The sequence below is a fragment of the Chiloscyllium punctatum genome, chromosome 38 (genome assembly GCF_047496795.1).
Source record: "Chiloscyllium punctatum isolate Juve2018m chromosome 38, sChiPun1.3, whole genome shotgun sequence".
NCBI classification, from domain to species: Eukaryota; Metazoa; Chordata; class Chondrichthyes; order Orectolobiformes; family Hemiscylliidae; genus Chiloscyllium; species Chiloscyllium punctatum.
In genome coordinates this window covers 10,196,660-10,218,297 of record NC_092776.1, presented here as the reverse complement: position 1 = coordinate 10,218,297, position 21,638 = coordinate 10,196,660, and the positions used below count along the sequence as shown (strand labels likewise).

Genomic DNA, 21,638 nt, shown 5'->3' with positions numbered 1-21,638 from the left:
TATACTGTACAGGAAGAAAACTGCCCTGGAGCAACCGATGAAGATGGAACACTCCAGAGTTTTGTGTGATAACGCTGTGGCAAAGATAACTGAGGCAGAATGGATTCAGTAAATTTTGATGAAGAACTTTACCTCAGGCGATTAAATGGTTAGGATAGTTAGGCTCCAAAATAGTGTATGCCATGTACAGAAGCAGCAGATTGATAGGCTGAATAGTCTTTCTGTGTTCTATCTTCAATTGTGTTAACTTGGACGCATTCATCCCTCAGTGGAGAGGTCTACTAAATAGTTACATGTTTTGATTTGCTGTGATGCTGGTGTCCTGCCTCTGGGTCCTACCTGAAGTGCGTGGTTGGCAAAGCCTAGCCCCAGTTGCCGGCACACGACCATAGCCTCGGTCAGTCTCCAATGCTCACCGCACACCGTGCCCCACTTCATTGTACCGTTGACTTCTGTCAGGATCTCCACACGGCCTTCCAAGGGATTACGACCACCGTTCAAACGGATCTACGTTTAGGATAGGAAGAAAAATGAACTCTTTAATGTACCTAACTCTTCAACGTATTCCTGATCCTTCCATAAGACCATAAGACATAGAAGCAGAAACCAGGCCAATCAACCATCGAGTCTGCTCCACCATTCAATCATAACTGATAGGTTTTCTAATCCCATTTTCCCGCTTTTTCCCCCCTAACCCTTGACCTCTCGGCAATCAACAACATATCAATCTCTGTTTTAAATATGGTCAATGCCATGGCCTCCACAGCCTTCTGTGGCAATGAACTCCACACCCCTCCCTATCTCTTCAACCTCTATGTGTTGCGAACAGTACAGAGAAGGTACTCTTGTTTAATCCCTGCAGTGAGTGGCTTGCCTTATGAGGAAAGGCTAGACAGGCTGGGACTGTATCCTCTGGGGGCCAGAAGAGCCAGAGTTGACTTAATTGAAACATAAAATCCTGAGGAAACTTGACCAAGTGGATGGTGAAAGGACATTTCCACTTGTGGGAGAATCCAGAGTGAGCATTCAGAGTTTAAAAATAATGGGTCAGCCATTTAAGACAGAGATGAGGAAACTTTTTTTTTCTCTCAGATAGCATTTGGAATGCCCTTTCTCAGAATGTTTAAGTATTTGAAGTCAGAGGTTGATTACCAAGGGAATGAAGGGTTATTGGGGTTTTGCAGCAATGTGGAGATTTAGATCAGATCAGCCATGACCTTATTGAAAGGCAGAACAGACTCACAGAGCCGAGAGGCCTGCTCTTGTGCTTTCTTGTATGTTCTATAAACACTCTGAGATCTCTCAGAGTTCCTCAAATTCTGGCCTCCCCGATTTTCAACACCCCCACCCCCCAATCGCAGCCATCCTTTCCATTGTCGATCGTTCGGGAATTCCTTCCCCTCACTCCATCTCTCTGTTCCCTTCCGATCCTCCCCATAACCTACGTCTTTGGTCACCTGTTGTAACATCTCCTTATGTTAACACTGCTGCGAAACACGCTGGGTTTTTTTTTTACTCTGCCAAAGGGACAATTCAAATGTAAATTGTTGTTTTCCCTGTGGCCAAAGGTGATGGTTTTTCGATGTAGGAACCTCTTAGCTCACTCCTACATTTCTCTTCCCAGACCACAGATCACAGCTAAAAGATATAATTATAGTTGAAAAGATTTAGCATGGACTCAAAGATTCCTTCACACGTGATGAATTGTTTTTTTTGAATTGCAATGATTGGGCAGTTATTTGGCCAGGAGAGAACATCAAAAACAGAACTCTTTAATGTCTCCAACTCTTCAATGTATCCCCAACCTTTCATAAGACCATAAGACATAGGAGCAGAAATTAGGCCATTCAGCCCCTTGACAATGCTAGGCCATTCAATATGATCACTGCTGGTCATCCAACTCAGTCCGCTGTTCCCACCTTCTCCCTAGACACTTTGATCCCATTACACGCAAGAACTTTATCTAACTCCTTCTTGAAAGTCTTCAATGTTTTGGCCTGAAATGCTTTCTGTGGCACTGAATTCCACAGACTCCCCACTCTCTGGGTGAAGACATTTCTTCTCATCTCAGTCCCAAATGACCGACCCGTATCCTTAAACCATGACTCCAGGTTCTGGACTTCCCAGTCATCAGGAACATCCTTCCTGCACTGATCCTGACTTGTGCTTCCTCAGAAAGCGAGGAGATTGTACACAAAAGGGAGGATGACTAAGTTAAAAATCACACAACACCAGGTTATAGTCCAACAGGTTTAATTGGAAGCACACTAGCTTTCGGAGCGTCGCTCCTTCATCAGATGATAGTCACCTGATGAAGGAGTGATGCTCCGAAAGCTAGTGTGCTTCCAATTAAACCTGTTGGACTATAACCTGCTGTTGTGTGATTTTTAACTTTGTCCACCCCACTGGCATCTCCAAATCATGACTCCCTTTCGTGTGTGTGAGATGTCACTGCTCGCTGCACACAGAAAAATAACAGAGTGTGCATGAGTCTGTGTGCAACATTTACTTACAAAAACATCAAATCTGTAGAATTCCTGTGCAGTCTGCCTGTGAGAGGACCAGTCCCATGTTACCCAATTTACTGAGCAAAGGCACAGTTGAAGATAAACTTGTGTTTATACTTCATCTTTCGAGCCACTCCAAAGCACTGGACAGCCAATGAAGCACTTTGCAGGTTTAGTTTCATGTATGGAGCACAGCAAACTCCAGTGTGTGCACAGCAAACTCCTACAAACTGAACTCTGCTAGTGAGCACGCAGGCTGTGTCAGTGATTTCAGTAGGGGGATAGATATCAGCCAGGACAGAAGTCAAATGCTCTCCCAAATTGTGACATGGAACCTTTAACAGCCAGCTCAGAGGCAGAAAGGACCATGGTTTAGCATGTCAACCACCAGACTACATCAAAGACAGGTGAACCAGCCCACAACACGGCTGTGCCTACAAAACATCAGCACTGCCAATTCAACTTTACACCACTTCTTCAGCACTGACCCTCTGACAGTGCGGCACTCCCTCAGTACTGACCCTCTGACAGTGCGGCACTCCCTCAGTACTGACCCTCTGACAGTGCGGCACTCCCTCAGTACTGACCCTCTGACAGTGTGACACTTCTTCAGCACTGATCCTGTGACAGTGCGGCACTCGCTCAGTACTGACCCTGTGACATTGCGGCACTTCTTCAGCACTGACCCTGTGACAGTGCGGCACTCGCTCAGTACTGACCCTGTGACATTGCGGCACTTCTTCAGGGTGGTAAAAACAAGGACTGCAGATGCTGGAAACCAGATTCTAGATTAGAGTGGTGCTGGAAAAGCACAGCAGTTCAGGCAGCATCCGAGGAGCAGGAAAATCGACATTTCGGGCAAAAGCCCTTCATCAGGAATACAGGCCTGGCACTTCTTCAGTACTGACCCTCTGACAGTGTGTCACTCCCTCAGCACTGATCCTGTGACAGTGCAGCACTCCCTCAGCACTGATCCTGTGACAGTGCAGCACTCCCTCAGCACTGACCCTGTGACAGTGCAGCACTCCCTCAGCACTGACCCTCCGAAAGTGTGCCACTCCCTCAGTTCTGACTCTCCGACAGTGCAGCACTCCCTCAATACTGACTATCTGACAGTGCAGCAGTGCATTAGTACTGACCCTCTGACAGTGCGGCACTCCCTCAGTACTGACCCTCTGACAGTGCGACACTGCATTATTACTGACCCTTGACTGTGCAGCACTCCCTCAGTACTGACCCTCTGACAGTGCGACACTGCATTATTACTGACCCTCTGACAGTGCAGCACTCCCTCAATACTGACTATCTGACAGTGCAGCACTGCATCAGTACTGACCCTCCGACAGCGCAGCATTCCCTCAATACTGACCGTCCGACAGTGCAGCACTTCCTCAGTACTGACCCTCTAACAATGTGACGCTCCCTCAGTACTGACCCTCTGACAGTGCAGCACTTCCTCCGTACTGACCCTTCCGACAGTGCAGCACTGCATCAGTACTGACCCTCCGACAGTGCGGCACTCCCTCAGTACTGACCCTCCGACAGTGCGGCACTCCCTCAGTACTGACCCTCCGACAGTGCGGCACTCCTTCAGTACTGACCCTCTGACAGTGTGACACTTCTTTAGCACTGACCCTCCAACAGTGTGGCACTCCCTCAGTACTGACCCTCTGACAGTGTGACACTTCTTCAGCACTGATCCTCTGACAGTGCGGCACTCCCTCAGTACTGACCCTCTGACAGTGTGACACTTCTTCAGCACTGATCCTCTGACAGTGCGGCACTCCCTCAGTACTGACCCTCTGACAGTGTGACACTTCTTCAGCACTGACCCTGTGACAGTGCGGCACTCGCTCAGTACTGACCCTGTGACATTGCGGCACTTCTTCAGGGTGGTAAAAACAAGGACTGCAGATGCTGGAAACCAGATTCTAGATTAGAGTGGTGCTGGAAAAGCACAGCAGTTCAGGCAGCATCCGAGGAGCAGGAAAATCGACATTTCGGGCAAAAGCCCTTCATCAGGAATACAGGCCTGGCACTTCTTCAGTACTGACCCTCTGACAGTGTGTCACTCCCTCAGCACTGACCCTGTGACAGTGCGGCACTTCTTCAGCACTGACCCTCTGACAGTGTGGCACTCCCTCAGCACTGATCCTGTGACAGTGCAGCACTCCCTCAGCACTGACCCTGTGACAGTGTGGCACTCCCTCAGCACTGATCCTGTGACAGTGCAGCACTCCCTCAGCACTGACCCTGTGACAGTGCAGCACTCCCTCAGCACTGACCCTGTGACAGTGCAGCACTCCCTCAGCACTGACCCCCCGAAAGTGTGCCACTCCCTCAGTTCTGACTCTCTGGCAGTGCAGCACTCCCTCAGTACTGACCCTCTGACAGTGCAGCACTGCATCAGTACTGACCCTCCGACAGTGCGGCACTCCCTCAGTACTGACCCTCCGACAGTGTGATACTCTCTCAGTACTGACCCTCTGACTGTGCAGCAATCCCTCAGTATTGACCCTCTGACAGCGCAGCATTCCCTCAATACTGACCCTCTGACAGCGCAGCACTCCCTAGTACTGACCCTCTGACAGTGCAGCACTCCCTCTGTACTGACCCTCCCGACAGTGCAGCACTCCCTCAATACTGACCCTCCGACAGTGCAGCACTTCCTCAGTACTGACCCTCCGACAGTGTGACGCTCCCTCAGTACTGACCCTCTGACAGTGCAGCACTGCATCAGTACTGACCCTCTGACAGTGTGGCACTACATTATTACTGACCCTCTGACAGTGCGGCACTCCCTCAGTACTGACCCTCCGACAGTGCGGCACTCCCTCAATACTGACCCTCTGACAGTGTGACACTCCCTCAGTACTGACCCTCCGACAGTGCGGCACTCCCTCAGTACTGACCCTCCGACAGTGTGACCCTCCCTCAGTACTGACCATCTGACAGTGTGACACTCCCTCAGTGCTGTTCTTTACAATCTGGCATTAAAAACTAGCATAACAGTGACGACTGTCAATTTTCATAAAAACCCATCTGCTTCACTAAATACCTTTTAGGAAGAAAACCTGCTGTCCTTACCCAGTCTGTGCCTACACGTGACTCCAGACCTTAGCAATGTGTTTGACTTTTAACTGTTCTCGGAAATGGCCCCAAATGCCACTCAGTTAACAGGTGACTTTGGATGGGCATCAAATGCTGGCCTTACCAGTGACACCAACATCTCATCAACAAATAAACAAGAAAATGCTGAAAATGTTAGCTTAGTAAATGTTTTGAGCTCTCCAGAGTGGGATTTGAACACAGGGCTTCCACACACAGAGATGATGACACCGAGATATCAGGCTGCAGTTTCAGAATGTGTTGGTAGTTGTTGTGTCAGGGTCTGTACAGGGACACACTGGCAGACACATTTCCACTCACGCTGCTCACTCAGCGATCTGTCCAATCAGCACTCTGCAAGTCGCTGAAGCACACACTCCATGTGTTAAACTAAAGCCATTAGCTCTAATGGGAAGTGTCAGCATATTTCTCTTTGTTCTCTCTGCATGGTTAATTTCTGAAGTTGAATTGAATTGTGTTATAAATCTGGTGTCTCCTTGATCCAACCGTGCCTCAATATAAAATAAACAGCATGTGAGCCTCTACACTCAGTACTGAAGGAGTGCTGCACTATCTGAGGGTCAGTACTGAGGGAGCACCGCACTGTTGGAGGGTCAGTACTGAGGGAGTGCTGCAGTGTCATAGTGTCAGCACTGAGGGAGTGCCGCACTATAAGAGGGACAGTACTGAGGGAGTGCCGCACTGTCAGAGGGTCAGTACTGAGGGAGCACCGCACTATCGGAGGGTCAGTACTGAGGGAGTGCTGCATTGTCATAGTGTCAGCACTGAGGGAGTGCCGCACTATCTGAGGGTCAGTACTGAGGGAGCACCGCACTGTCGGAGGGTCAGTACTGAGGGAGTGCTGCAGTGTCATAGTGTCAGTACTGAGGGAGTGCCGCACTATAAGAGGGACAGTACTGAGGGAGTGCCGCACTGTCAGAGGGAGTGCCGCACTGTCAGAGGGTCAGTACTGAGGGAGTGCCGAACTGTAAAAGGGACAGTACTGAGGGAGTGCCGCACTGTCGGAGGGTCAGTACTGAGTGAGTGTTGCACTGTCAGAGGCGCACTCATGTAGACACCCTCACAGATGAATAGAGAGACAGACGAATAGAGGCGCACAAAGAAATACAGGCATGGAATGTAAACTAGTTGGTGAATTGCGGGTTATGGGGAAAAGGCAAGAAGTGAGAATTATCAGATCAGCCACGATCACACTGAATGGTGAAGAAGACATTCTGGGTTGTGACGGTTAGAGTTAGGATGAGGGTCAGGGTCAGGCTCAGGGTCAGGATCAGACAGTGGCTCAGTGATTCACACTGCTGCCTCACAGCACCAGGGTCCCAGTTTCAAACCCAGCCCTGGGCGACTGTCTGTGTGGAATTTGTACATTCTCCCCCCGTCTGCATGGGTTTCCTTTGGGTGCTCCGGTTTCCTCCCACGGTCCAAAGATGTGCAGCTTAGGTGGATTGGCCATGCTAAATTGCTCAAAGTGTCCAGGGATGTGTAGGCTGTGTGGATTAGCCATGGGAAATGCAGGGTTACAGGGATGGAGTAGGGCTAGTTGGGTTTGAGTGGGAAGCTCTTTGGAGAGTTGATGTGGACTTGATGGACCGAATGGCCTGCTCCTACACTGTAGGAATTCTGTGACTGAATGGTCTACCGCAGCTCCAGTGCCTTATGGTCTTATAGAGTTACACACAGATGTGCATCTCTTGCAAGGGTAGCAGATACCTGGGAACACTACCCCCAGCAAGTTTCCCTCCGAGCCACTCACCATCCAACTTAGAAATATATATCACTGTTCCTTTAGAGTCACTGGGTCAATAGCCTGGAACTCTCTCCCTGGAGATGCTGTGGAGTCAGTCTACAGCACATGGACTGCAGTGGTTCAGGACGGCAGCTCACCACCACCTTCTCAAGTCAAAACGTGAGACGCTGGAAAAGCACAGCTGGTCAGGCAGCATCCGAGGAGCAGGAATGATGACGGGTTTATGCTCAAAATGTCGACCCTCCTGCTCCTCGGACGCTGCCTGACCAGCTGTGCTTCTCCAGCACCATACTTTTTGACCCTGATCTCCAGCATCTGCAGTCCTCCCTTTCTCCCAGTTTTTAACCACCTTCTCAAGGGGCAACTGGGACAGGGCAGAAAATGTTGGTCCAGCCAACGATGCCCATGTCCCACAAAACGAATCAGGGTTGGGCTGTAAGGGTCACACACACACACACACACACACACACACACACACACACACACACACACACACACACACACACACACCATCAGGAATGTAGGTCAGTCACCAATGGGTCACTTTATCCAGCATTCACCAGAGTCAGGGTGAGCTTTGCTTTTACCTTACTCTTGAAGCCCATGTGTGGAATATTGCATCGGACAGCTGCATCTTCTTCGTGTTTGCAGTTGTTGTTGTTGACCTCACGGAAGCTGCAGTCCGTCAGGGACCTCTCGAAGCCACTGCACGAAACCTCATTCATGTGGATGGGACCCACACCTGGAACAAGCCACAAGGAGGTTCAGCATCAACCGGTTATGTCCCCAGAGGCTTGGACAATACCCCCGGGAGTGGTGCATTTATCCTCAGGGAATAGGAGGTGGGCCTGCCTCTGAGTGGTGACTGCCCCCCGGCCCCCTTTCTCATTCTAACTGACCCCCCTGCACTGGGCGGAAGCACTGACTAAGTTGGAGTCGGGGCTGATACCGCTCCTGTACACAGAGACAATGGCCAATCGAGTGCACACTCTTGAAACTCAAAGACCAATCAGATGTCGTCCAAACCTCAGGGCACCAGCCCCTGCTGCAGACAGGAAGTGAGCAAGATGGCTAGTTCAGTTGGCTGGACAGCTAGCCTGTATTATAAAGTGACACCAACAGTGGGAGGGGGTTCAATTCCCTCACTGCCTGAGGTCACCATGAAAGTGTCCCACCTTCTCAACCTCTGCCCTTGCCTGAGGCACAGAGTCTCTCAGGTTAAATTCACCAACGGTGTACATGATCTCCCTCATGAGAGTGACACAGCATAGAAACTGACCCTTCGATCCAACTCGTCCATGCTGACCAGATATCCTAAATTAATTTAGTCACATTTGGCCCATATCCTTCCCAACCCTTCCTATTCATATACCCATCCAGGTACCTTTTAAATGCTGTAATTGTACCAGTCTCCATCACCTCCTCTGACAGTTTATTCCACAAACACACCAACCCTCTGCATGAATAAGTTGCTCCTTGCATCTGTTTAAATCTTTCCCCTCTCACCTTCAACCCTTGCCCTCTTGCTTTGGACTCCCCTAGCCTGGAGAAACAGACCTTGTCTAGTTACCCTATCCATGGTTTTATAAACCCCTGTAGGGTCACCCCTCATCCTCAGAGGCTCCAGGGGAAACAGCCCCAGCCTATTCAGTCTCTCCCTATAGCTCAAACCCTCCAACCCTGACAGACTATAGTCACTTTTCTTTACCAGGTTCAGAGGTCAAGATTGGAACCAGAGATAATCAGGAACAGCCATGGGCTTAAAAAGATCTGTATCTTTAATCAGTTCTGAGCTTTCACTGGCACAAGGTGGTGATTAGTCTTGTTTCTCCCATTCTTTTGAGCCTCAGTGGTGACCTGTACGTAGATTTTCCCATTTAATTGCCTAGCAGTAGTATTACTAGGCTATTCATCGAGAGATCCAGGTAATATTCTAGGCACCTGGGTACAAATCCTGCCATTGGTAGATAGTGGAAATTGGAATCAATAACAAGCTGGTATTTAAAGTATATGATGACCATGAAACTGTTGTCGATTATCAGAAAAACCCATCTGCATCACTAAAGCTCTTTAGGGAAGGAAATGTGACTTGCTGAAGAAAGGGCACTGGATTTGAAATGTTAACTCTGTCTCTCTCTCCTCAGGTGGTGCCAGACCTGCTGAGTTTCTCCAGCAATTTTTGTTTTGATTTCAGATTTCCAGCAGTTCTTTGATATTAATCTGCCCTCCTTACCTGATCTGGCCTACACGTGACTCCAGACCCACAATAAAACGAGTGACTCTTAGCTGCCCTCTGGGCCATTACAGATGGGCAATGAATGGTAATCTAGCCAGTGACACCTACATCCCGAGAACCAATAAAGAGAAGGTTAATTTGCTCCCAAATACCAAGTTCCTCTCCAAACCACTCATCATCCAGGCTTGGAAATTTATTACCATTCCTTCAGTGTCACTGGGTCAAAATCCTGGAATTCCCTCCCTGTGTGTGTCCCTGTACCATATGGACTGCAGCTCACCACCACCTTCTCAAAGACAAGAGGGAGATGCAATAAATGCTGGCCCAGCCAACAATGTCCATGACCACAGAATAATTACTTTTTAAAGTAAGTTTAAAAAAAGGTGAGAATTGAAATTGCTGAGAAACAGATCAGAGAAAGTTGAGGAGTTACATGAGGACATGCTGAGCACAGGGCATCAACTGCAAAGGATGTCACCACTCATCTGATGTTAACAGAAACCTCTGCTGAATCAATTTCCTTCGGTTTTGTCCCCTTGATTTGCTGATTCCTGTCTGGGATGAATTCCTAATGTCCTCCCAGTACAGAATGCCACATCCCCACAAATAATCACACCTCAATGGAAATCCTCATAGAATCCTCATAGTATGGAGTCAGGCCATTTGGCCCAACAAGTCCACACCGACCCTCCAAACAGTAACCCATTCAGAGATATTCCCCGAGCCTATTATTTTACATTTACTGACTAATGCACCTAACCTGCACGTCCCTATTTGGCACGGCCAATTCACAGAACCTGCGCATCTTTGGGTTGTGGGAGAAAACCCACGCAGAGACAGGGAGAATGTGCAAGCTCCACTCAGTCACCCAAGGCTGGAATTGAACCCAGGTCCCTGGCGCTGTGAGTCAGCAGTGCTAAACACTGAGCCACCGTGCAGCCCCAAATGCTAGGCCTTTTCCTTAGGATTTCATCTGAGGTGGGTGCCAGCAGCAAAGCCAGCACCTATGGTCAACTTCTTGAACTGAACCGCTTGTTAGGGCTCACTTCAGAGGGCAGTAGAGAGTCAACCACATTGCTGTGGATTTGGAGTCACATGTAGGCCAGACCAGGTAAGGATGGCAGATTAATATAAAACCAAGAACTGCTGATGCTGGAAATCAGAAACAGAAACTCAGCAGGCCTGGCAGGATCTGTGGAGAGAAAGAGAGAGATAGAGATATAGAGAGAGCGATAGAGAGAGATTGAGAGAGAGTTAATGCTTCAAGTCCAGTGACCATTATTCAGAACAATAGCTATCCTTCCCAAAAGGACAATCGTGATCCAGATTACAATCAGTAATAGTTCCACAGTCACCATTTCTGTGACTGCCTTTCAATTCCAGATTTTATTGAATTTAAGTGCCACCAAGCTGTAGTGGGGAGATTTGAACTGCCTGCCCTCAAGAGCATTAACCTGAGTTTCTGTATGAATACAACAGTGACCAGGGAAATTGTATGCATACAGACAGCATTCAGGAGCTCGTTTCCAATTGAAACTGTGAGTGTTGTAAAACAGAAGCAGCAGTAAGACAGGTAAGCGGCTTAACTACCCGACACGTCAACTCTCCTGTTCTACGGATGCTGCCTGACCTGCTGTGCTTTTCCAGCACCACACTCTCAATCCCGTTGATTCCCTTTATCTGCAGTAATCGAAGCTGGGATTAGAAGACTAGCCTTGGGTCTTCTTCAGACAGTGAGAAACTGAAGAGGCAAATTTGAGTCAGTTCAACGTTGAACTGAAGTGTGTCATTTATATAAATGATTTGGGTGAGATTACAGGAGGCATGGTCCTTATGTTTGTGGATGACACCAAGATTGATGGTATAGTAGACAGTAAAGATGGTTATAGAGTCATAGAGATGTACAGCATGGAAACAGACCCTTCGGTCCAACCCGTCCATGCCGACCAGATATCCCAACCCAATCTAGTCCCACCTGCCAGCACCCAGCCCATATCCCTCCAAACCCTTCCTATTCATATACCCATCCAAATGCCTCTTAACTGTTGCAATTGTACCAGCCTCCACCACATCCTCTGGCAGCTCATTCCATACACGTACCACCATCTGCGTGAAAAAGTTGCCCCTTAGGTCTCTTTTATATCTTTCCCCTCTCACCCTAAACCTATGCCCTCTAGTTCTGGACTCCCCAACCCCAGGGAAAAGACTTTGCCTATTTATCCTATCCATGCCCCTCATAATTTTGTAAACCTCTATAAGGTCACCCCTCAGCCTCCGACGCTCCAGGGAAAACAGCCCCAGCCTGTTCAGCCTCTCCCTATAGCTCAAATCCTCCAACCCTGGCAACATCCTTGTAAATCTTTTCTGAATCCTTTCAAGTTTCACAACATCTTGCCAATAGGAAGGAGACCAGAATTGCACGCAATATTCCAACAGTGGCCTAACCAATGTCCTGTACAGCCGCAACATGACCTCCCAACTCTTGTACTCAATACTCTGACCAATAAAGGAAAGCATACCAAACGCCTTCTTCACTATCCTATCTACCTGCGACTCCACTTTCAAGAAGCTATGAACCTGCACTCCAAGGTCTCTTTGTTCAGCAACACTCCCTAGGACCTTACCATTAACTATATAAGTCCTGCTAAGATTTGCTTTCCCAAAATGAAGCACCTCCCATTTATCTGAATTAAACTCCATCTGCCATTCCTCAGCCCATTGGCCCATCTGGTCAAGATCCTGTTGTAATCTGAGGTAACCCTCTTCGCTGTGCACTACACCTCCAATTTTGGTGTCATCTGCAAACTTACTAACTGTACCTCTTATGCTCGCATCTAAATCATTTATGTAAATGACAAAAAGTAGAGGATCCAGCACCGATCCTTGGGGCACTCCACTGGGTTATCTAAATTACAAAGAGATCTTGATCCATTGGGTCAACGGGCTGAGGAGTGGCAGAGGGAGTTTAAGTTGGATAAGTGCGAGGTGTTGCATTTTGGTAAAAGCAACAAGGGCAGGACATGTACAGTTAATGGTGGAGCTCTGGGTAGTGTTGTAGAATAGAGAGACCTAGGAGTTCAGGTACATAAAGCTGTGAAATTTGGTAATCTTTGAAAACAGGTGACAGAGTGGTTAAGAAAACATTCAGCATGCTTGCCTTCATTGCTCAGAGCTCTGAGTATAGGAGTTGGAACATCATGTTGAGGTTGTAAGGATGTTGGTGAGACATCTTGTGGAGTACTGGGTGCATTCTGATTTGGAGATGCCAGTGTTGGGCTGGAGTGGACAAAGTTAAAAATCACACAACACCAGGTTATAGTCCAACAGGTTTATTTGGAAGCACTAGCTTTCAGAGCGCTGCTTCAAGCACCTGATGAAGGAGCAGCACTCCGAAAGCTAGTGCTTCCAAATAAACCTGTTGGACTATAACCTGGTGTTGTGTGATTTTTAACTTTGTACATTCTGGTCCCACTGTTATAGAAAGGAAACTATTAAACTGGAGAAGTTTACCAGAATGTTACTGGGTATGGAGGGCTTGAGATACAAAAAATAGACTGAATAGGCTGGGGCTTACTTCACTGGAGCATAGGAGATTGAGGGGTGACCTTATAGAGATATATAAAATCATGAGGGGTATAGATAAGATGAATAGTAAGGATCTCTTCTCTAAGATGAGGGAGTTCAAAACTAGGGGGTATATTTTTAAGGGGAGAAGAGAAAAACTTTTTTAAAACTTTCTTTTTACACAGAGTGGTGCGTGTGTGGAATGAACTTCCAGAGGAAGTGGTGGATGCAGGTCCAGTTAGAATGTTTAAAAGACATATGGATAAATTCATGAATAGGAAAGGTTTGGAGGGATATAGGCTTAATGCAGCAGGATGGAATAGTTTAGTTTGGGATTATGGTTGGTATGGACTGGTTGGATCAAAGGATCTGTTTCCATGCTCTATGACTCTGACTGACTCTGCCTTAATGCAGCACTCAGTCAGAAGTGTCAGTCTGGATTAAGTGCACAAGCCTTTGGAGTGAGACTTGAGCTCACCAACGCTGATTCAGAGCTCAGTGTGTTGCAGAGCAAGTCAAGTTGCTGTTTGTATTCATACACAGCAATGAAAAGGTCAGGGGCAGGGTCTGCAACTCAGGCACATAGTGACTGTACACACACCAACCTCCTGCACTTAGAATGAAGAAAACAATTCCACATAAACATTCACTTACATAGAACATTCAGAGGGTTAAAAGATCCCAAGGAACAGAGGCGTGTGTGGGACACCAAGGCAGAATTTAATTGGGATGAAATATATCCACAGTAGTCACTCAGAGCACAGTCTGGAATTGAGCCTGGGAACTGTCTGCTTTTTTTATGATTCAGCAGCCGGTCAGACACTAGTTATTACTCAGTCACTGAGAAGCCACCAGTGAGCATGTCGTCACTGGAAAAATAGGAAGCACTTGACATTCTTCCAAGCAAAGAAATTTGACACTGGATCAGATAAGGAGAGTTTTGGACCAAAAAGAGGGAGGTTTTAAGAAATTTCTGAATTAAGAAAAGAGAGAGACAGAGAGAGAAAGGGAGAGACAGAGGAAGAGGCATTAAAGGAATTACATTGCAAGGCTGTCAGTCCATTAGACAATTCAGACACATTGCAGATTGTGTAATAAAAAATCAATGTAATGGCCTTTGTTTATGGGAAAAAGCTACATGCCATTAATAGCTAGGAAAACCCGTGTCAACAGGCTAAAGGGGAAACATTTAGTTAATACATTGATTCCATAAGTTAATCCATGGAAATGCTGTATTCATCTTCCTCCGTGACTTGGTGTTATGACCAGATGTCAATGTCAATATCTTTGCCTCATATACGTCTCTGAGGTTCTCTCTCATATAACTTGGAAAACATCTTACATCTGAGCTATTGAGGGGGAGGGAATACTTAGAGATGGTCTCAGCTACTATCCATGACAGAGAGAGCTCTAAACAACCCAACTCCCAACCTACTGTCGTACAGGTCTACAGCACAGAAAAAGACCCTTCAGCCCATCATGGAGGGAGAAAGTGAGGACTGCAGGTGCTGGAGATCAGAGTCAAGAGTGTGGTGCTGGAAAAGCACAGCAGGTCAGGCAGCATCCGAGGAGCAGGAGAGTTGGTGTTGATTCCTGATGAAGGGCTTATGCCCGAAACATTGATTCTCCTGCTCCTCGGACGCTGCCTGACCTGCCGTGCTCCTTCAGACCATCATGTCTTGCACAGGTCAAAAACAAGCACCTGTCAATTCTAATTTTGTTCTCCAGCACTTGGATTATAGCTTTGACATCAAAATACTTCTTCAATGTTAGTGTTACCACCCTATAGGCAGTGAGTTCCAAATTTCCAATCTCCCAGGAGAAACACTTTTCCTCACAACCCCTCTAATCTTCCACCCCATATCTTGAATCTATTCCCCCCACCACAGTCACTGATCTCTCTACCAAGGGGAAAAGTTTCATACTGTCTACCCTATCTATGTCGCCCATAATGGTTATACATCTCAATCATGCTTGCTCTCAATCTCCTCTGCTCTAAGTAAAACAACCCCATTCTGTCCAATCTCTCTTTTTAACCAAACTCTCCAGCCCACACAACATCCTGGTCAATCTCCTCTGCACCCTCTCACATCCCTCCTATAATGTGGATTCCAGAACAGCAATACTCTCACTCTGTGGCCTAACCAATATTTCACACAGTTCCAGCATCACCTCCCTGCTCTTAAACAGCTAATAAAGGCAAGTATCTCATAAGCTTCTTCACCACTTTATCTACACGTCCTCCTACCCTAAGGGATTATCAGACTCTTCAGCATAACAGGAAGTGGGAACATTTCCTGGAACTACTTTTCACTCCCAGTGTAATTGAGGCGGTCTCACCGTGGAAGGTGTAGTTCACTCTGAAAAGCCCCTTCACAATTTCCCACATAAAATGGACATATGCCCAACAGACATTCTGTCTCACAAGGCAGGGAGCGAAGATGACAGCAGCTCGCCAGGGGCAAGGAATGGTGGGCCAGGCACAGAGCTGAGAAAGGAAATTCACATCAAGGTGGAGTTGGGTCCTAGTATTCTTGGCAGTGTGGAGGAACGGAGGGATCTTGGTGTGCAGGTACAGAGATCCCTTAAAATGGCCACCCAAATGGACAGGGTTGTTAAGAAAGCATATGGTGTTTTGGCTTTTATTAACAGGGGGATTGAGTTTAAGAGTCGTCAGATCTTGTTGCAGCTCTATAAACTTTGGTTAGACCGCACTTGGAATACCGAGTCCAGTTCTGGTCGCCCTATTATAGGAAAGATGTGGATGCTTTGGAGAGGGTTCACAGGTGGTTTACCAGGATGTGCCTGGACTGGAGGGCTTATCTTATGAAGAGAGGTTGACTGAGCTCAGACTTTTTTCATTGGAGAAAAGGAGGAGGAGAGGGGACCTAATTGAGGTATACAAGATAATGAGAGGCATAGATAGAGTCGATAGCCAGAGAATATTTCCCAGGGCAGAAATGACTAACACGAGGGGTCATAGTTTTAAGCTGGTTGGAGGAAAGTATAGAGGGGATGTCAGAGGCGGGTTCTTTACAAAGAAAGTTGTGAGAGCATGGAATGCATTGCCAGCAGCAGTTGCAAGGTCATTGGGAACATTTAAGAGACTACTGGACGTGCATATGGCCACAGAAATTTGAGGGTGCATACATGAGGATCAGAGGTCGGCACAACATCGTGGGCTGAAGGGCCTGTTCTGTGCTGTACTGTTCTATGTTCTGTGCATTCAGCACAAACTCCAGGCAGACATTCCCATGGCAGAATCTTCCAGAAACAATGGGGGTCTTGGCCAGTGCTGGAGAGCCCTCGGGAGTGCTAGCTCATCTCTCTTCTGGAAGGACAATCCCATGATGCTCCACTCTAGCCAACAGAAGTGACCCTTCCAGCCAGGGACTGTGAGCTGTATTGAGCAGTGCGTCACTGGGGAGTCCATTACCAAAAGACATAGGAGCAGAAGTAGGCCATTCAGCCCATCGAGTCTGCTCTGCTATTCAAAGGGATCATGGCTGATCTGATAAGCCTCAACTCCACTTTCCTGCCTTTTCTTCATAGAAAAAAATCAAGGGATCCCCAAATCCCCTGATTCCCTTCCGGATTAGGAATCCATCTATCTCAGCCTTGAATATACCTAATGACCCAGCCTCTACAGCCCTCTGTGGGAAAGAGAATTATTGTTCTCTGAATGAATTGTTCCTTATCTTTGTCTTAAAGACACGACCCCTTATTCTGAGGTGATGGCCTCTGTTTGGTGACCATTGGCAGTACCAGCGCCACCGTTGTCTAGGGTCATTGCTGGATCATCCCCAGTGAGTGATGCCAGTCACAGGGTGGTGGTGGTGCTGGCAATCATTGGAAGAATGGGATTGGCGGCAAGGACAGGTGCGTGTTTTCAGTGCGTCAAGCCTTAGACCCCTTGGGTGAGTGGTTCCGAATGAAGGTTCCTGAGGTTCATTCTCCTTAAGGAGCCTCAAATGGCCCACAGAATTAGAATTCCTACAGTGTGGAAGCAGGCCCTTTGGCCCAACAAGTCCCCACCGCCCCTCCAAAGAGTGTCCCACCCAAACCCATTACCCTACATTTCCTCTGAATGATGCATCTAACTTATACATACCTGTAGGCGAAAGTGAGGACTGCAGATGCTGGAAATCAAAGTCTAGATTAGAGTGTTGCTGGAAAAGCACAGCAGGTCAGGCAGCATCCGAGGAGCAGGAAAATCGACGTTTTGGGCAAAAGCCCTTCATCAGGAATGAGGCAGGGAGCCTCCAGGGTGGAGAGATAAATGAGAGGGGGGTGGGGCCGGAGAGAAGATAGCCAAGAGTACAATAGGTGAATGGGGATGGGATGAAGGTGATAGAGAGGAGGGTCGAACGAACGGATAAGTGGGAAGGCGAGTTTGTTTCAGGACACCCCCAGCCCCACCCCCCTCCCCTCCCACTTATCTCTCCACCCCAGAGGCTCCCTGCCTTCATTCCTAATGAAGGGCTTTTGCCTGAAATGTCGATTTTCCTGCTCCTCGGATGCTGCCTGACCTATCATACATCCCTGTACACTGCGGACAATTCAGCATGGTCAATTCACCTAACCTTCACATCTTTGGATTGTTGGAGGAAACCAGAGCAAACCCACACGGACATGGGTAGAATGTACAAACTCCACACAGAGGAGTCGCCCAAGGCTGGAATTGAACCCTGAGCCCTGGCCCTGTGAGTTTGCAGTGCTAGCCACTGAGCCACCATGCCGCCCTCAGTTATGACAATGACCCAGGGCTCCTCCCACAACACACTGTATCAGGCAAAGGTGAAGGGAAGTGGATGCCCCATATACATTCCTGATGAAGAGTTTATACTCGAAATGTCGACTCTCCTGCTCCTCGGATGCAGCCTGACCTGAGCACACTCTTTGACTCTGACCTCCAGCATCTGTGGTCCTCACTTTCTCCTACTACTGCCTGAACAATTAAATTCCCCACCTCCCCTCAACACCCCTTGGCGTGGAAGGAAAGATTCCAGTCCCAGCACCAGTACTGAAGGAGTCCTGCACTGTCAGGGGGTGCCAACTCCCACAGGAGGCTGTACCCAACAGCTTAAGGAACAGGAGTAAGCCAATCAGCCCCTCAAGCCTGCCCTGCCTTCCAAACAGAATCATGGCTGATCTAACATTTTCCTGCCCTTTCCCTGTAAATGTTGATTCCCCGACTGATCAAGAATCTCTCTCTCTCTCTCAGCAAGGACTCTGCCCCTACAGATCTCTGTGGCAAGGAATTCCAAAGATTCCAAACCCTCTGAAGGACAAATGTTCCTCCTCACCTCAGTCTTAAATTGGTGCCCTTTTATTCTGAGACCACGCTCTCTTGTCCTAGACTCTCCTGTGATGGAAATATCCTCTCAGCATTTTCCTGTCAAGCCCCTTAAGAGTCCTGTATGCTTCAATGAGATCACCTCTCATTCTAAACTCCAGCAAATAGAGTCCCAACCTGGTTAGCCTTTGCTATAAGACATTGTCCGCCATCTTGGGTGACAATGAAAGTTCCTATGAAAGGTCGGATGGGGGGAGGGGGTGGGGGGGGGGGTGTCCTCCGGTCTCCTTGCCAACACTTATCCCTTAACCAAATCATAGAAATACAGATGATCTGGCCATTTTCACATCGGCGAGAGCTTGCGGCATGTAAATTGGTTGCTGAGATTCTAACATTACAACAGTGAACACTGGTCTCACCAGTCGTAGTGCACTTAAGGTCCTCAGTTCTTCAGTGGTTAGCACTGCTGCCTCACAGCACCATGGACCCAGGTTTGATTCCAGCCTTGGGTGACTGTCTGTGAGCAGCTTACACATTCTCCTCGTGTCTGCGTGGGTTTCCTCCAGGTGCTCTGGTTTCCTCCCACAACCCAAAGATGTGCAGGTTAGGTGGATTGGCCGTGCTAAGTTGCCCACAATGTTCAGGGATGTGTAGGTTAGGTGCATGAGTAAGGAATAAATGTAGAGTAATAGGGTAGGGGAATGGGTTTGGGTAGGTTACTCTTTGGAGGGTCGGTGTGGACTTGTTGGGCCAAATGGCCTGGTTCCACACTGTTGGGATTCTGTGATCATGCCTTCTGTTGTTTTAGAGTCATGGCCTGAAAATAGGTGGTTGAAATGCACTTCATATTGAGAGATCATTGAGGCCACTGAGGTAGAGATGGGTTAGCACAGGAGGGAGGAGGAGCTGATGTCGCTGAAATTAGTTAGGTGGTGGCTTAAACGCAGCAGAACTGCCAGAGTAGACCTGTTTGGCAGAAAATTGGAAAGGGAAGCTTTCATTTACTTCAGCAGAGATGGAGAGTGTCCCCTCAGACTTGTCTGATCATTATGACTCGGCAGCTATGCCAGGCCATGTAATTATCCACTCCGTCATTGAGAAAGACCCCAGAAACATATAAAAATGACATGATTCCGAGTCTATACTCGTGACTAGGGTCCTACATAACTCAGACGCCCGCAGATGAATCGCGTGTGATTAGAGGACATGAGAACATAATTAACGTATGTCGAGTGCAATGAGAAGATTAAGGAGGAGGGAGCAGAAGGACATTTTTCTCATTAATTCGATGTCTTCCGCATTTCTGCTTCATTGACCTGCATCTTTGTGACCACTCAACTGGAGATATGTGATTCGCTGAAGAAGAAAGAGCTAACGCTCAGGAATAAAGGTTAAGGATGACGGCAAGGGCCTGTGGTTTCCCAGAGTGACTGAGTCAATTACAGAGGAATGCTGGCTAACCCAGATGGGTTGATGGTAATTTTAATTCCCACATCAGGGTTGTTACAAATTTTCACCCTTGAGCAGGATGACGGTATTCGGAGACCATCAGAATTTGCTTTCAACTAGATCATGTAGAATAATCTCCAGTCATTTGATCTCTCGATTAAAATTGCTGCCTCCCCCAACATGCTCAGAAATGTTCCAATTAGTACTACTGTTGCCTTTGGAGAATACATTTGTAAGGAATGCTGACTATTTCACCCCTGCTTCTTTTAACCCCGGTCTCAAACCGAACCTCCAGTCAGGGCAATTGTGTGACAATTTACGTAAAGCTATGGCATTGGGGATGTGAACAGAGGGGCTGCTGGAGGTGTCAGGCAGTGGGAGGGGGAGTGAGGGTCCGCTGGATTTATTGGGGGGTGAGGGGATAGGGGGTGAGGGTCTAATGGAGCTGATGGGGTGTGTGGATGGGGAGTGAGGGTCTGCTGGAGTTGTTGAGGTGTGTGGATGGGGAGTGAGGGTCTGCTGGAGCTGTTGGGGTGTAGGGATAGGGAGTGAGGGTCTGCTGGAGACGTTGGGGTGTGTGGATGGGTAGTGATGGTCTACTGGAGGTGTTGAGGTGAGCGGGGACGAGGAGTGAGGGTCTGCTGGAGCTGTCTGGGAGTGAGATGTCACTGCCCCTCATTTGTCCCTCTCATACTGAGGGAGGCTCTGTCGCTCCCCGTTGACAATGCCATAACTTAGCAGCCGGGAGTCGCTGATCCAATCAGGATAGTACCTCACTCTCGGTTCAAGCCTAAAGCAAACAGCAAAGATCTAGATCATTCTCTTTTGTCTGTTCAAGCCAAATATCTGGCACTGCTATGGCCCAGGGTGGATCGAGCAAACCTCTGAGGAGATCGCCCCAAGTGTACTCCATGGTGTTGATAAAGTCACGTTTGGAGCTGTCAATGTTCCTGAAAGCTTGCAGAATGATAATCTACGGGAAACACCCAAACCTCTGCTGATCCACCCAGTGTGGGGGAACATGACAACATGAGAATGGTGAACCAGAGTAGATGCTTATAGCCCTCTCTGTCTTTCAGTTCAATTGGGGCCAATCTGATTGTGGCTTCCACTGGTGTTGGCTATGAGCTCCCTCTGTAATCCTTGACCCCCTTGCTGCCCAAATGAAGGAAAATGATCTCAACAATTGCTGGTTGCTTTACAATTCATTCACCTTAAGACTGTCTGAGAAATCAATTATGATTCAATTACAGCTTGGAGTTGGTTCATATGAAGCAGCATTCTAAACTTCTGACTGGCCTGTGCTTTGTAGACAGCCTAACCCGTTCTGAACCGGTGCAGGCAGTTAGTTGAAATACTGTTAAGGGGCCATCTGTGAATGGACAAATTATGTCAAGTTACTAAAGTAAGGGGATGTCCATAAAAGAAACTGATAGTTTTATGTAGAAGGTCTTTTCTCTGGGGTGGGGGGAGACCAGATCTAGAGGGATTAGGTTTAAGGTGAGACGGCAAAGATTCAAAAAGTGACCTAAGGGGCAACATTTTCAGGTAGAGGGTGGTGCGTGTATGGAATGAGCTGCCAAGAGGAAGTGGTGGAGGCTGGAACAATTACATGAATGGGAAGGGTTTAGAGAGATATGGGCCAAATGCTGGCAAATGGGACTAGATATATGTAGCATATCCATGGTCTCCATGGACGAGTTGGATCAA

At 47.9% G+C, this 21,638-nt stretch overlaps 1 protein-coding gene across 3 annotated transcripts in view; it reads right to left on the bottom strand.

Moving 5' to 3' along the window:
* The window catches only part of loxl4 (lysyl oxidase-like 4), a 131,572-nt gene that overhangs the window by 30,460 nt on the left and 79,474 nt on the right, over window positions 1-21,638 (bottom strand). For all 3 annotated transcript variants that reach the window (XM_072557141.1, XM_072557142.1, XM_072557144.1), the window contains exons 8-9: window positions 7,971-8,125; window positions 340-507 (exon numbers count right to left, since the gene is read on the bottom strand). In XM_072557141.1, coding sequence (XP_072413242.1) covers window positions 340-507; window positions 7,971-8,125 — 323 coding nt within the window. The remainder of the gene's footprint in view (window positions 1-339; window positions 508-7,970; window positions 8,126-21,638) is intronic.